General features: G+C 46.7%; 1 protein-coding gene across 1 annotated transcript; it reads right to left on the bottom strand.

Annotated features, from left to right (window-relative positions):
- Window positions 1–965: 965 nt before the first annotated feature.
- Window positions 966–13,571, bottom strand: SF3A1 (splicing factor 3a subunit 1). Its single transcript, XM_056344082.1, has 16 exons — window positions 13,375–13,571; window positions 11,862–11,974; window positions 10,691–10,895; window positions 9,601–9,858; window positions 9,078–9,152; window positions 8,223–8,373; window positions 7,567–7,760; window positions 6,828–6,945; window positions 6,544–6,729; window positions 6,058–6,179; window positions 5,641–5,883; window positions 4,652–4,862; window positions 3,700–3,854; window positions 2,765–2,866; window positions 2,593–2,664; window positions 966–1,677 (listed from the first exon to the last, which is right to left on the bottom strand). The coding sequence occupies exons 1-16, from the start codon at window positions 13,438–13,440 to the stop codon at window positions 1,576–1,578; spliced, it is 2,373 nt and encodes a 790-aa protein (XP_056200057.1). The 5' UTR covers window positions 13,441–13,571; the 3' UTR covers window positions 966–1,575.
- Between the last annotated feature and the right edge of the window lie 53 nt (window positions 13,572–13,624).

Genomic DNA, 13,624 nt, shown 5'->3' with positions numbered 1-13,624 from the left:
ATTGCCTAATTTTTAAAAGCAAAAGGGAAGTCATTACCACACCTTCCTGCATGGCAGGAGCGCCCTACATCCACCAAACACCCTGCCCATGCCTGCCAAGACACTCTGAACTCAGCATCTTACAGCAGGAACAGGAGCAGGCTGCCTTTGTGTGACAAAGCACAGCAGCCCTCACAGACACGTGGGCATCTGTCAGAGGGAGCAGCTGGCCCCTATGGCCAGGGGACTGCCGGCCACCTGGGCTGGACCAGCGCCAGGCACCTTCCCTACAGCAACAGGGCTTCCTCCCACCCCCCTGCCCTCCGAGAGGAGCACAACAGAGGTGGGAGGATGCTGGCTCTTCCCTCCTGCTTCATCTTGCTCTCCCCCAAGTGCAGAATACGGTAAACAGGATGTTCCTGTAATGCCTGACCATCACAAAAAAAAAAAAAAAAAAAAAAAAAAGTGTATTAAAATAAATCCATGGCTTTGGGTTTTCCCAAAAGAACAGAGGTACCCAAATCAGACACCCGCCTCCTCCTTGGCACCCAGTTCTCTCCGTTGCTTAACTTTACTCTGTGTTATATTTCTATCCAGCTGCAACACAGCTCTGACTGAAGGAATAATCTCTTTTCCAGACCTACATGCTCTCCAGAACCAAAAAGATGCCACCTGCATGATATGAAGTGTAAAAAAAATTTTCCAATAAAATTCTAAGTTCAAAGTCATCTTTCTGTCCCCAAATAGACATAAGCATTTGTATATACACGCGTTATTTCCAGGAATAAAATTTGCCTGGTGCTAAAGTTAAGAAAACCTTTTTGTTGCAGCCCTTCCCAGAAATTAAAAGGACTTCCTATAGTAAACTGCTTAATTACAAAACCCCAATGTTATTTCCCCCCAATGCAGCCAAGTGCTCTGAAGCCAGGCACACATCCATCTAAAAAACCTAAACCCCAAGGAAAGAGAGCCGCAACAGACAGAACCCCACACCGAGATGCATGTTTATTAAAACAAATCACAGGCTGCACAGAAGCATGAAGCAGTTTAGCAAGCACAGACCCAGATCTCCTTTATCGCAGGGAACAGTCACATACACTCATGCTAAGGGAGGATAAATTTCTGAGTCAGGGTCAGTGCAAGAGGCTCTTGCAGATAGATCCAAGACAGAAAAAGAACACGGGGCTCAATGAGCATGTTAAGAAGGAAGAAGTTTTCGATTAGAAAAAGGTTAAATGAAGCAGCAAGCACTGCAGTTGGACAGATGATGTTCTTGGTCAGTGCAAATCCCTCAAAGATGGATCTAGACTAAGCTGGGCATGACCTCAAAATGTTGCTTCACGAGGGAATTCAGCAGAGGGCTGCTGAGTACTTGATCAAAGCATCAATCACTAACAGACTGCTGCAGTTATATACTAGGTCACTACACTTACACATGTCAGGGCTCTATCAACTCCCCCTCTCAGCAGCCACCCAAACACAGTCTCTCTTTTCAAACTAGAGCTGGCAGTAGCCCCTAAAAGGCTGGGGGATTGGAAAGGTTGGGGTTACACAAGTGACAATGCAGTCACATTTTGTCTCTGGGCTCCACACCTCCTATTTCTTTCTGCCTCCTCTTTCTTTGAGTGCCAGGTGAATCAGAGAGCCACTTGTCATGTTGTAATACGCCAGGGAGTTCGAATCCTTGATGAAGATGCCCTGAGTGGAAGAGAAAAAAACCAAAACAGCAGTCACAGCAGAAATCTTAATGCTCCCTTCCCACAAAACCCACACAGAGGAAAGCCTCCTGGATATACTCTGAGCAGCGTGATAACAGAAGGCCAAAGGCTTTGAAAAACCCCGGCGACACCCCAGTGTCTCAGAAGACGAGCATCAAAGAAGGTGGGTATGCTGGGAATGATGCTAGAGTACAAATACACAATTTGTACTCCAAATCTCTACAAACATATAAAGACAGTCACCACAAGTGAAGTTATTTAGGTGGGGGAAAAGTGGAGCTTTTTTTTTTTTTTTCCTTCCTGAAAAACAGTTAAGCTTCCTTTCTCGCTAAGGGTTAACAGAGTATCCACCCATAGATGGAACTCCTGGGGAGATAAGTGCACAAAGTTCACTGCTTAGGCAGCAGGTTGTGCCTGTTCACATGCACAACTGGGAACAAGTCACTAAAAAGGAATGGTGCTTTTCTGATAGCTCCAGTCTTGAGAGGAAGAAAGACCTCTTCGCTTTCATGTTTTGGAGAAAGTCTTTTCAGAGCTGCCAGGGTTTCAAGGTACTCTCGCCCACCTTCCAGAGCACATATGACAGATCAGCAGAAGCAGACTGCTGCATTTCAATGTCAAAAAATCCCAATAAAATAACAGGCTGATTTCAGAGAGAGCAATCAAGCTTACAGGACTTCTCTGCAGCTGCAGCAGTCACCAATGCCACCTATTAAAGCCCTGTCCGGCTGTCACAGTGTGCGGCTCTGTAACCAAGTGTGCTGTACAGACAGGAGAAACACTCCCTCTGATCTTCCCAGTATCTCAGTAGGTACAGCGCAACTTTTTCTTGTAAAAAGTCAGTTTGTGTGTGAGAAAGCACTGAAATAACAGCATTTGAAGGGCTTATACCCACCTCGTACTGCAGCTTCTGTTTCCCAGCTGGCATCCCTGTGGCCTCATGGATCTTAACCTTTATAACAGACACCTAGGAAGAATCAAACGAGCTTTCTCAGGCTTTTTTCCCCCACTGTGCAGATGGCCAGCACTGCAAGAGGGGGTAGAACCTAAGTTAATCAGCTACATGCCTGGTCTGAGAGCGGTAGGGTGAACACCAACACTTGGCCATTCAGCTTCCATTCTGTCTTGTCCTGCATGTTGGGAACCTGGACTTTGACCGTGACCGGACCCTAAAGGAAACAAAGATAAAGTCTCTTACAGGCAAGGAGGCTCAGGACTACGATAAAAGAGCAGCAGACAAATTATTTATAGACACAGAGTGGCGGTTATTTGTTTCCAAAACTAGCCAGATATCTCAACTTCTCAGGAAACACACAGAAATGTTATTTGCTTCAACACTGAGAAAGTTACTTCGCCGCTACCAAAATAGAACATTTAGCTGGATTTCTCTCATTTATTCCTCCTTTTGCATGCCATTCACCAAGCATCACACGCATTCACAGCCTTAGAGAGTGAACTGTGAAGCACTAAATAGTACAGCTTCTCTGTGCAGATGCCCAGGAAAAATATATAGCCTTCTTAAAGGACTTAAAACTCAACCCACAACAACGGCACTCCTCAGGAAAGAATTCAGTTTAACATTTAGTTCATGTTGTTACGGAATATACCACATTACCATACTATCATGCTGACATTGATACATTAAATCTCCTTGCATCTCCAGCTTAGAAGTCCTCACTTAAAAGCTTATTAGCAGCTTTAGTTCTTCTTTACATTACTATAAACCTGCATCTCACTGCCCTTAATTACAGGAGAATACTATCTAACTAAACTTCTCCATGTAGTGTTGCATTGCTCTTTCCAGATACGAAGCTGTTCAGTTTGCTCAGGAATGATTATAGGAAGGAGCCATCTCAGAAATTCACTCCCTTGTGAAATACTTCTGCACACCAGCTTCCCTCTGTGTAGTGAGCTGACTTTACATCTCCTTTGGGCAGAGGAGGCCAAACAGCCCAGCAAGTCAGGACTCTGGTGTTTCTCAGCAGCCAGCCCACACATGTACCTTGTTCCTGCGCAGAAATTCCTCCTCTGGAATCAGGCTATCTTCGCTCTTCAGTTTCTTTGAGACTGGCTCATCCTCCATGGGTGGTGGCGGGTGAACAGGAGGCATTGGTGCTGGGGAAGGAACCGGAGCCACGGGAGGTGCGGGAACAAATGCTGAAATGGGATGGAGGGGACACAACACAACCTGCAGTCATCCACTGAGTATACAGTAGATGCTCCCTTACACAAAAACTCTTAGCAGACCAATAAAGGCTGAAAAAAAATGCCACAATACACAGAGGAAGTTAACAACCAACAGTAACATGCAAACTTCAAAGGTTAAGAGATCTTTCATATTGGGAAACAGTCCAGGAAAAGACAACAAGTGGCATAAGAGCTTCCTGCAGATCTTGCAAAAAAGAAAACGCTCTCAGTTTGGCACACAGCTGTGCCAGCACCTTGATTAAAATAAAAAAAATAATTAAAAAACCGAAAAAAAGGAATAATTGTTTTTTACTGAGTGCTTTTCAATTTAAAAGCATCATAGCACTTAATGCTATGAAGCTGCTATAAGGAAAGGGGCCAGACAACAACTTTTGGTCCTGCAGCAGCAACTTCTGTAACAAGCTCTAACACCCAGCGACGTGCTGGCAGTTCCTCTTTACTCTGGTTCCTTTTGGATAGCAGCACAGATTCTTCATCTTCACCTGGGCAGGCTCGCGGGGGCACAGACATAACACAGGTGAGAGAGAATTCTCTGAATTTCATGTTGCAGGAGGAGTCTTGAGCCCCAAAGCAGTACTGCTAGGTAAGTCATATAAAACACCCCAAAATTAACAATGGGACAGGGCCTGCAATCCCAATTACACGCCATTATCAGAGGCAAAAAAAGGACAAAAAGACTCAAAGCTCAAGCCCATGTTATATAGGAATTAGCTGACAATTAACCAGAAAAATCTGAAGTGACTGACCTGTCGGTACTATCATGGGAGGCGGGCGGGGGCTCATGATGGGAGGAGCAGAAGGCGGCATGGGGACAACGTTGATGCGTGGGGTATGGATTATTGGTGGCATGGGGGTGGCTATGACAGATCCCGGAGGCAAACGGACCACAGAAGTCATTGGGGGACGAGGCATGACCGGAACTGCAGAAACAACAGCAGCCCGAACGGGAGGGGGCATCTGCAGAGAGAAGGGATTTTTTTTTTAGCAGGAATGCTCAGTGCTGTTCACAGTCCTGATTAAAATAACCAGAGAAACGCACCAGGGATTTCCGCTGGCCAAAGGCTCGCTGGAAACCATAGCGGGCCCACTGTATGGCCAGCGCAAGCTGCCTGTAGACCGGCACAGAAACCTCATTAATAGATTAAACTAATTAAACTGTTCTTCTTTCCCTCACCACTCAAGACCACGAGCCACTGTAGTGGTCTGACCCCAGCTGAATGCCAAGTACCCACCAAAACTGCTCTCTCTCACCTCTTCGTAGTCAAACCACTACAGCCGCTTAGAAATCTTTGAGGAGGAGCTATTTCAGCGTCACTAGCAGAACCCTTGGGGCAGGGACACTGGGCAGTGAGTCACCTGTGAACATTTCTTATCTATGGCTACTTTTGTTCTGTATCACACATTTTTGTACCTAAAAATGCCCCCACCCATTCCTTTGTTAGCTATACTCTCTTCTTCCAAGATTTCACTGCCTGGGTTCTTCCTCTGCCCATCTGATCAAGTCTTTTTGGCATCTCTCAGGACAAAAAAAAACTTCACCCAAGTCTCATTTTCCATTTTTAACAGCAAGTTCAATAGGGTTCCTCTGATGTTTCCAAATAACTCTTAAACCACAAACTTCATGCAAAAGCTGCTTCTAGGCCAAACGTGCTGTTATAACCCTTGACCTTCACTAGGACTCCCTTCTAACTAGCTACGGCCACAGTAATTTGCTTTTGGAAGCCCAAACACTCACTGTGGGTGGACGAGGCACAGATGTAATAGGCTGAGCACTAGCTGGGGGATTTGACGCTGATGAAGGAGGTGGTGGCTGGGGCATTTCATTGGGCTTGCTGGGACCGATCTTCTCCTTGCTGTCATCCTCTGGCACCAGTCCCTTGGCCTTATGGATAGCTTCAATTTGCTCTTGGAGAGTAATATTGGCCTGAGCAGCTTGTTGTGTGCGGGCCATGCTGCCTGAATGGCCATCCCAGGTCACCTGAGAGGAAAAAAATAAATCAAAATAACCCAGGCTGCCCAGACTGCAATGTGAGCCGCGAATAAATCAAGGAGCAACTTTACAGCAAGAGCAAAGTTCAAAAGACACCCATCTCTCTCAGCATTCGTAATACTACAGGAACCTACTAAAAAACCCCACAGTTTTCACTCTTACCTTTTCCTCTGGTTTCTGGATTTCTTCTTCTCCAATCTTTTTACCAATGGCAGTCTCTTCTACACCAAAGATATCAGTACGGCGCTCTGCCAGCTGCTTCAAGCTGCTTTCAATATCCAAACCTGCAAGTAAAAAGAGAAATTCTTATCTCAAGTGATTTAACTAAACATGATTAAGCCTCTGTTAAAGATCATTAAATTTTTTGGTACCTAATGGCTAAGTGCTGCTCTTTTCAGAAAGAGACCACAACCAATGGCTGGTCAGCAGCAGTTAATGCTCTTTGCCTTTAACTTCATAAAAGGCTCCAATATACTAATGACAAATGCAGCCACGTAATCAGCACACTAAGGACTCTCTATAGAAAGTTACATTTAAGAGGGTCCTTATTGCTGGGATCTGGCGGTGGTGGTGAGGGGGTGTGCAAAGAGTTCAAAGAACTCATCTAGCAACTGCATTTTGCAAGCCATGTCAGATGCTCAAGCTGACCTGGGGCATAGACCTCATCATCACTCTGCTTTTCACGGATGGATCGATCACGCTGCTCCAACCATCGAGGATCCAGGAGACCAATTCGCATATGTTCTTGCATTTTACTGGCAGGAATTTTCTCCCCAGTGATGGGGGAAACAAGATATTCATCTGGAGCCGGCGCGGGCGGTAATGGTTTTGAGGCTAGAAAAACAAAACCACACTGTTGATGCAGCCCAGAAACAAATGTTTTTGTGATTATTCAGGAAGAAATAAAGTTTGTCTTCACCAGCCTGATTTACCTTTGGGATCATAATCTTTCCGCACAATGACCTGATCTGGTGTGGGAGGAAGAGGTGGTGGCATCGGGGTTTCTGGGGGAGGAGGAACCTTCTGACCTTCATCTTCATCATCTGAGCCCTTATTTAAAAAAAACCAAAACAACACAATCAAGCACCAAGTTCCAGTAGTCTAATACCCACATACACAATTTGAGAAAGGCATAAAAATCATGGGCAGTGCTGGATGAACTCATTATGCAGCTTCAAAGCAACAGAGCTTTTGCCTCTGGATACCTATGCTACAGTGGTTCCTCTGGATAACCATGATTCAGAAATTCAGCGGATCCCTGAAGAGGAAGCAAGTACTCCTCAGCTTCCACACTACCACAGCATGGCAAACAGGGTTAACCACGTTCTTGTTCCTTGTTACTAGAAAAGCAGCTTACATACAACGGGTAGAGAAAGAGTCTAAAATGAGTCATCTTTCAGTGTTCCAGTCTCTGTGCAGAAGAAAGCCCAAAAGGCTTGATCACAGAAATATAAAATCCACATCAACTGGTGACAAAATTACTGGATTTCTCTCTTGGAAATTGTATTGTCACAGAAAACAATGAAATACCATATTCCAGCAGAAACAGGTTGTTTTGAAATTCCATCAGAAGGAAATTTCAATTTCCTCAAGAAACTGAAAATGAAGAGCTCATAGATCACTCCCAAACTTTATGGGAGAAAAGGAATGCTGATTCTATTGGCTGGTTACCTCATCCATATCCTGCACTTGTGTGTCTTGATCCAACTGGGCTGGAGGCTCATCTGTTTTCTCTTGCTTTTCATCTTCCTCATCTGACTCCACCTCCATCTCTACCTCCTCACTTTCCCCAAACTTCTCATAACGCTCTTGGATCAGGATTCGAGCTCCCAGCTCTTCTGGAGTAGTGGGAGGAGGGAAATTCCCTACAACACAGAAAAGACAGCTTCTGTTTCTCTATCCCTTTTCCTTGCTCAATGCAGAGACAGAAATAACAGTTTCTTGAATGAAAAGCAGTTTCTTTACAAAGCAGCGGCATCAAAATCTCCTGGGAACTAGGGTATATAGAACGGAATGGATGGGAGTCTACACAGAGCAACATCAGCATGACACATGAAAGTACTAGTAGAAAGTGGGACAAGTTCTACTGTCCTGGCGGAAGTGGAAAAGTAGACACTAGTGCAGTCCTGGACTTTGTTCAAGAATGTTCAGAGACTCTGGAAAAAAGCAAAACAGCCCTGCACACTGTCACTAAAAGGCTTTCCCCTTCATCTCTGAAGGATATGCAGCTGTAAACCCCAATGTCTTCTAAAAATATCATTTCAGGACATGGCCCCTACTCAAAGGGAGCAGAGTTTCACTGAGGCTGCAACACTTAACTTCAGTACCTTGCTCACTGGGCTGAAAGTCAACTGTTTCCACAACCACAAAGTCATGCCAATCAATCTGGGCATAAGCAACACGCTCCTTTTCCTTCTCCTCCTCTTCCTTCTTTCTCTCTCGCTCCTGGAACTTCGCCCACTCCACTCTGTAATACACCTGCACAAGCAGACGGAAAGCATGCACCAAATGTCAAGACAAGAAACACATCAGAGTCATCTCTACCAAACCTTTCAGGGCAGTTACAAATATTTCTTTGTCGTGTCAGGCCTCTGAAGTAGTGCTTGTGTATTTCATTTAGAAACTATAAGTTTGCCTATTGAGTAAAGAACGTACTGCACCAGCTTTGTAAAGTGGCTTTCTAAAGCTGGAACTGCAGACTTCTTGAGCCAAGACCAAGCCATCCAGGGATGACATGACTCAGGTATCATTGAAGATTCACAGCCAGCAAAAAATTCAGACACTTTATATTACAGTCCTGTAATGCCACCTTTCCAAAGCAAAAGCAGTCTTCATGACAAAGACAGAAGTCAAAGTCATAACAAACAGCTTGGAAGGACTGTAAGTGACTGAGGTGTCACAGAGAAATTGTCTGAGGAAAACATTCTACTTCGTATAGCACTTGGAAATGGTGTCAGGAAGTATCTAAGGCTCCATGCTGCTACAGCTACCCCAATATGGACACTAGCTAGTAGTTTAAAGGCAAGCTTGAGTACTCCGTATGCAAGTGAGTACAGGGGGCATCCAGTTTCTTCTCTGTATGTTCAGTACTTGCTGCCAGTAAGTCAGAAACACGGAAAGAGAAAAAAATTCAAAACATAACAGAAACGCTTCAGCAATTCTGCAGATTTTTCATGTGATACCTGATCTAGGACTTCCTTGGGATTTTCAGCCTCTTTCTTGAGTTTGAGGAGTAAGCCCTTCGGTGGGATCAAGATCTGAAACATAATTTGCATGACAGTTGGTGACAATTTTTTGCCAAAGCCTCCTTGACAGCAATTACTGTCCTTCCACACTGACAAAAACCAGACCTCTGGGGCTGCATTCCATTTATTCTGTCACAACCCTTTTATTACTTATTGCTCCTACTTGCACTTAAAAATATGCACTCTTTGCTTTCCAACTACCCTCCATATTTTAAAACTCAAAATTTTTACTTGTATTAGAGTAGCACCTGGTACTTGTAAATAACAGCCCACTGTGTTCAGTGCTGAATGTTGCCAACAATGTACGAGACATCCGTTCTAGTTAAAGAGCAAGATTTAAAGGGTGTGCTCCTGCACCTGCACAGATTCCTACTCTGGCTGTATCTTAGGGCTTCAGTAGTCTTCAAAAACGAATACTGCATGGAAGGAATCAACCTGACAGGTAAATTGCCAAGAGTACCTTTGTGTACTGTTCAACAAGCTTAGTGAAGTAGTTAAAGAGACTGTGCTGGGGGCGAAGGAAGTCAAACTGGTAGTTCCTCTGCTCTTTCTGCATCAGCTGAGTCAAGAACTGCCGCCCGTTCCGAGCCACGAACTGCGCTGTTAGCTTCACCACATCCAAGTCAAAGGCTGAGATCGAGGGAGGATCTGCAATGAACTCGAACTCCGGCGGTGGCTCTTTCGGAACAACTGTCTCCTGGATGACCTGGGCCTGCACCTGCAGAGCAGAACAGAGACAGCTCAGTGACTGCCCTCAAGAAAATGTTACCAGACACTTGGGAGAACCCATTTTTCCTTCAGCTGCTGCAGGAAAGCAACACCAATCTAGATACCCCAGAAGCTGCAAGAAGGAGAAAAATCAGTACCTCAGGGTATACCTGGACACCTCTATCTAGGCCTACTATAAACAAAACCATTGCTTCAACCACTAACAAAACCAGCACCGAGCAGGCCTTCACTACAGTCCTCCAGGACAGCCAATACCACACAGTGTGACTGCTGGCCCTGCAAAGCCCATAAAAGACTCTGATTCAGTCAGTGCCCTTTTTCCATCTGGTATGTATACAAGCACAGCTGAACAAGACTAGCAACATTTTGTACTCCACATTTTAAGGGAAAGTTGATCCTTCTGGCAGAAAAAAAGGGAAACGTTTCCACAAAGCAGTGCAAGCAACAAACCCAAACTGAGCTTGCTCCAAGGGATTCTACAGGCTTGCCTGTGGCAGGAGTCCTATACTCGTACATCCAAGCAATCCCTTGTGTAGTGAAGTACCCTATCAGTCAATACTCAACTAAATGTAATTAAACTGGACCAAACAGAGTTATAAACTGGCTCTTTCACACACGAATTACCAGCAACTGGGGCATGCACATCTGCATCAAAACAAAGTCCCAGGCACTGAGCTCCAAGCCTTGCTGTGCTGCCTTTTTTGCAAATGTATCACTAACTCCTTCGTTTTTCTTGTCTTTCAGAGCCCCTGCTTAACATCAGGCTGTGACACAACCAGTTAGAAGCCAGGTTCTCAAAGTAAGTGAACAGGAATACTTGCCTTCTGTGGAAGCTGCTGCTGAGCACTTTGCTGCTGTTGCATAACCTTGGGAATAGCAGCTGAGGGCTCCTGTGCTTTACCCTCTTTGAACTCGCTGACTTTGTGCCGGTAGTATGCATGGTAAGGATCATTAGGATTCAAGAAATTGAACTTAGGGTTATTTATTTCATTTTGACGAATTCGAGCTTCAAATTCTGGACCATTTCTGGGGAGGAAAAAGATAAAATTGCTTAGGTGAATGGGCATCAACTCAAGCGTAAACGTCTGCTTCTTTCATAGGCAGATGTGTCGATGCATCAGCCCTTCAGATGACAATTCTCTCTCTTACGTGGAGGGAGTTTACCTCTAAGCAACTCACAACTAATCTGCGTGTACAGCTGGCTGCATGTACAGCTTAAAGGCATTTGTCCTAATTTAGTCTGTAACACTTCACAATGAACATTTCTTAAGGCAGCTACAAATTCACTCACAAGCATTCCACAATTCTCATCTGGCTACATACAAACAAGAGGCCATTTACTAGATTGACAGGTTATCGGATGAAGTTTACAAGTTCCTCACTAGATCGATTTTATTTGCTCTATTAACAGCCTTCTAAAGTTAGTTTCATTTCCAGAAAGTTCATCTAAGGAAAAAAGTAGGTACTCATCACCCTATGCAGAGACTGATCACACCAGAGTGCTTTTAGACTCTTCCCCTAAATTGGACAACTATACTCATGCTAATCAATCTGCTATAGTCAACATGAGGAAACAGTCCCATACCCATCACAAGCAGCTCATCTATCCTGAGAGGATCAGACTGCTTTCTGGAGGTACACGCTCCTCTCCCTCGGGCTATCATGGGAGAAGGAGATGACTGAGGCTTGGACAAACGCACATCCCAGCCGCTGGCACAGTCTAGCAAGCTGTACACAGAAAGATTTTGCCAACAACTTGATTTTATCTACTACCACAGTTTTTCTAGCAAAGTGTGTCTTACACCTCTGCAGTAGAATATTGCTATTTCTTTTCCACAGTCTCACTGGTATAAACTCAATCCTTAAAATCCTTCAAGTAAAGCCACAGGACTGTGGCAAAACTGCTTCAGTTTTGGCAGCTGCACAGACATTAGCACTGAAGGGGTAGCACAAAAATCCTAGAAAACGTGGGACAACACCAGTGTTGTTTACCTGGCTACGAAGCTGGCAGTCTTGTCGACAATATTCCTGACCTCTGGAGGAGGGTAAATAATTCCCACCACGGGCTTGGCTGGTGCTGCTTCCTCTTTTGGCTCCTCTTCTGGCTGTAATAAAAATTGTATATACACACATATAGACAGTCTGGTGTACTGCTGCCTCACAACTACAGCAACTATCAAAAAGCTGAAGAGGTGATTGTGGTGTTTGCAATCAGTCAAGATACTAAATTCAAAGAGCCTAAATCAAAGCTGAAAACAAGAGAAGTTACTTCCAAATCGTATTAAGTAACATGCTGTGTACCAGCATCAGGGGGTGAAGAACAGCCCTGTGGGCTGCAAACCCTGCCTAGGTTTATTTTGGGGGGAGTGAGTTGGAAAATTCATCTCCCTTCTCTCATTTCCTCACCTGCACTGGGAGTAACCATGTTAACAGACCTTAACAACTCTTACCGCTGAGCAGATGTCATATGGTATAGAACATCCCTATGGCCACTTCGGGTCAGCCGTCCTGGCTACCGACATCCCTTCCCAAGAGCATGCCCACTCCCAGCCCATTGCTAGGGGATGAATGTTGCAGAGATGGCTCCAATGCTGCGGCAGCACTACTCAGCAGTGGTCCAAACACTGGTGCGTTACCAACAGCTTTTCCACTACCAGTAAAAAGCACAGCACCATGAGGACTGCTACGGGGAAACTGAACTCCATCTCAGACGGGCCTCAATCCAGCAAGAAAAGCTGTTCTGAAGGAGAGCAGATCTATGGGAAGCGTTTGTCATCCGAACAGGGAGAGCCTCTGGTACTTCCAAACACTAGCAAACTAGGAGCTCTGCAAAGTCACCAGGGACTCCAGTGTGGGAAACTCTCCAGCCAAACACAACATTTGTGAAGCAGGTTAAGTGACGACCGCTAGTTTTAGTTTCCATCCCGCTCCCTCCGAACGACACTATCTTGAGGAGCTGAAGGACAAGGCCACACCATGCTCCAGAGGGATCTGTACTGAAGCACGATGCCGGATAGCCTGGCTAACCTTCCCGAGGGAATCACGGCCTTCCTCCCGATGGCCCGAGCCGCGGCACAGCAACCCGGCCCGGCAGCGGGCTCAGCTCCCCCTTGCCGGGCGGCTGCGCCGCGATCCACGGAGCCCAGCCGGGAGGGCCTGCAGCCCCGGCTCCCTGGGCGCGGCGTTCCCGAGTCGGAAAGACCGGGAAAAGCCCCGAGAGAGAACAGAAACGGAGATGGGGGCGTCAACTCCGCGCCCACGTTCTCCCGGCGGGGGAAGAGCGCCCCGGTGCAGGCCGAGCGCCCGGTGCTCTGCCGCTGGGCCCGGCCCGGCTCAGCGGGGAGCTGCAGACACTGCCACAACCGGCCCTGCGGGAGAAGCTGAAGGCAAATCGCCCCGGGACCACCCTCCACCGAGCCCCGGGACAGGCCTCCGCCGCCTCCCGGACGTGCCCAGGCCCCAGCACCAAAGGGCCCGACGTTGCGCCCGCCCACACGACCCATACCGGTTTGCTCTCCGCGGGGGGCGCGGGCTGCGCCGGCGGCACAGCTTGCACGGGGCCGGCCGGCATGGTGCTCCCACGGGGCGGCGGGGAGCGCGTCCCCGCCCGCCCGATCGCAGGCCCGGACCAGAGGCACCCGCAGGAGCCCGCGCGGCGACTCGGGCAAAATGGCGGCCGCTCACCACGCGCTGCGCAGGCGCAGCCGGAAGTGACGCCACACTGCGCCGCCGGACGGGCGGGCCCCGCTGCGCGC

The sequence above is a fragment of the Falco biarmicus genome, chromosome 1, assembly GCF_023638135.1.
Source record: "Falco biarmicus isolate bFalBia1 chromosome 1, bFalBia1.pri, whole genome shotgun sequence".
NCBI classification, from domain to species: Eukaryota; Metazoa; Chordata; class Aves; order Falconiformes; family Falconidae; genus Falco; species Falco biarmicus.
The sequence above is the reverse complement of the archived record's forward strand: the minus strand, read 5'-3'. Positions and strand labels throughout refer to the sequence as shown.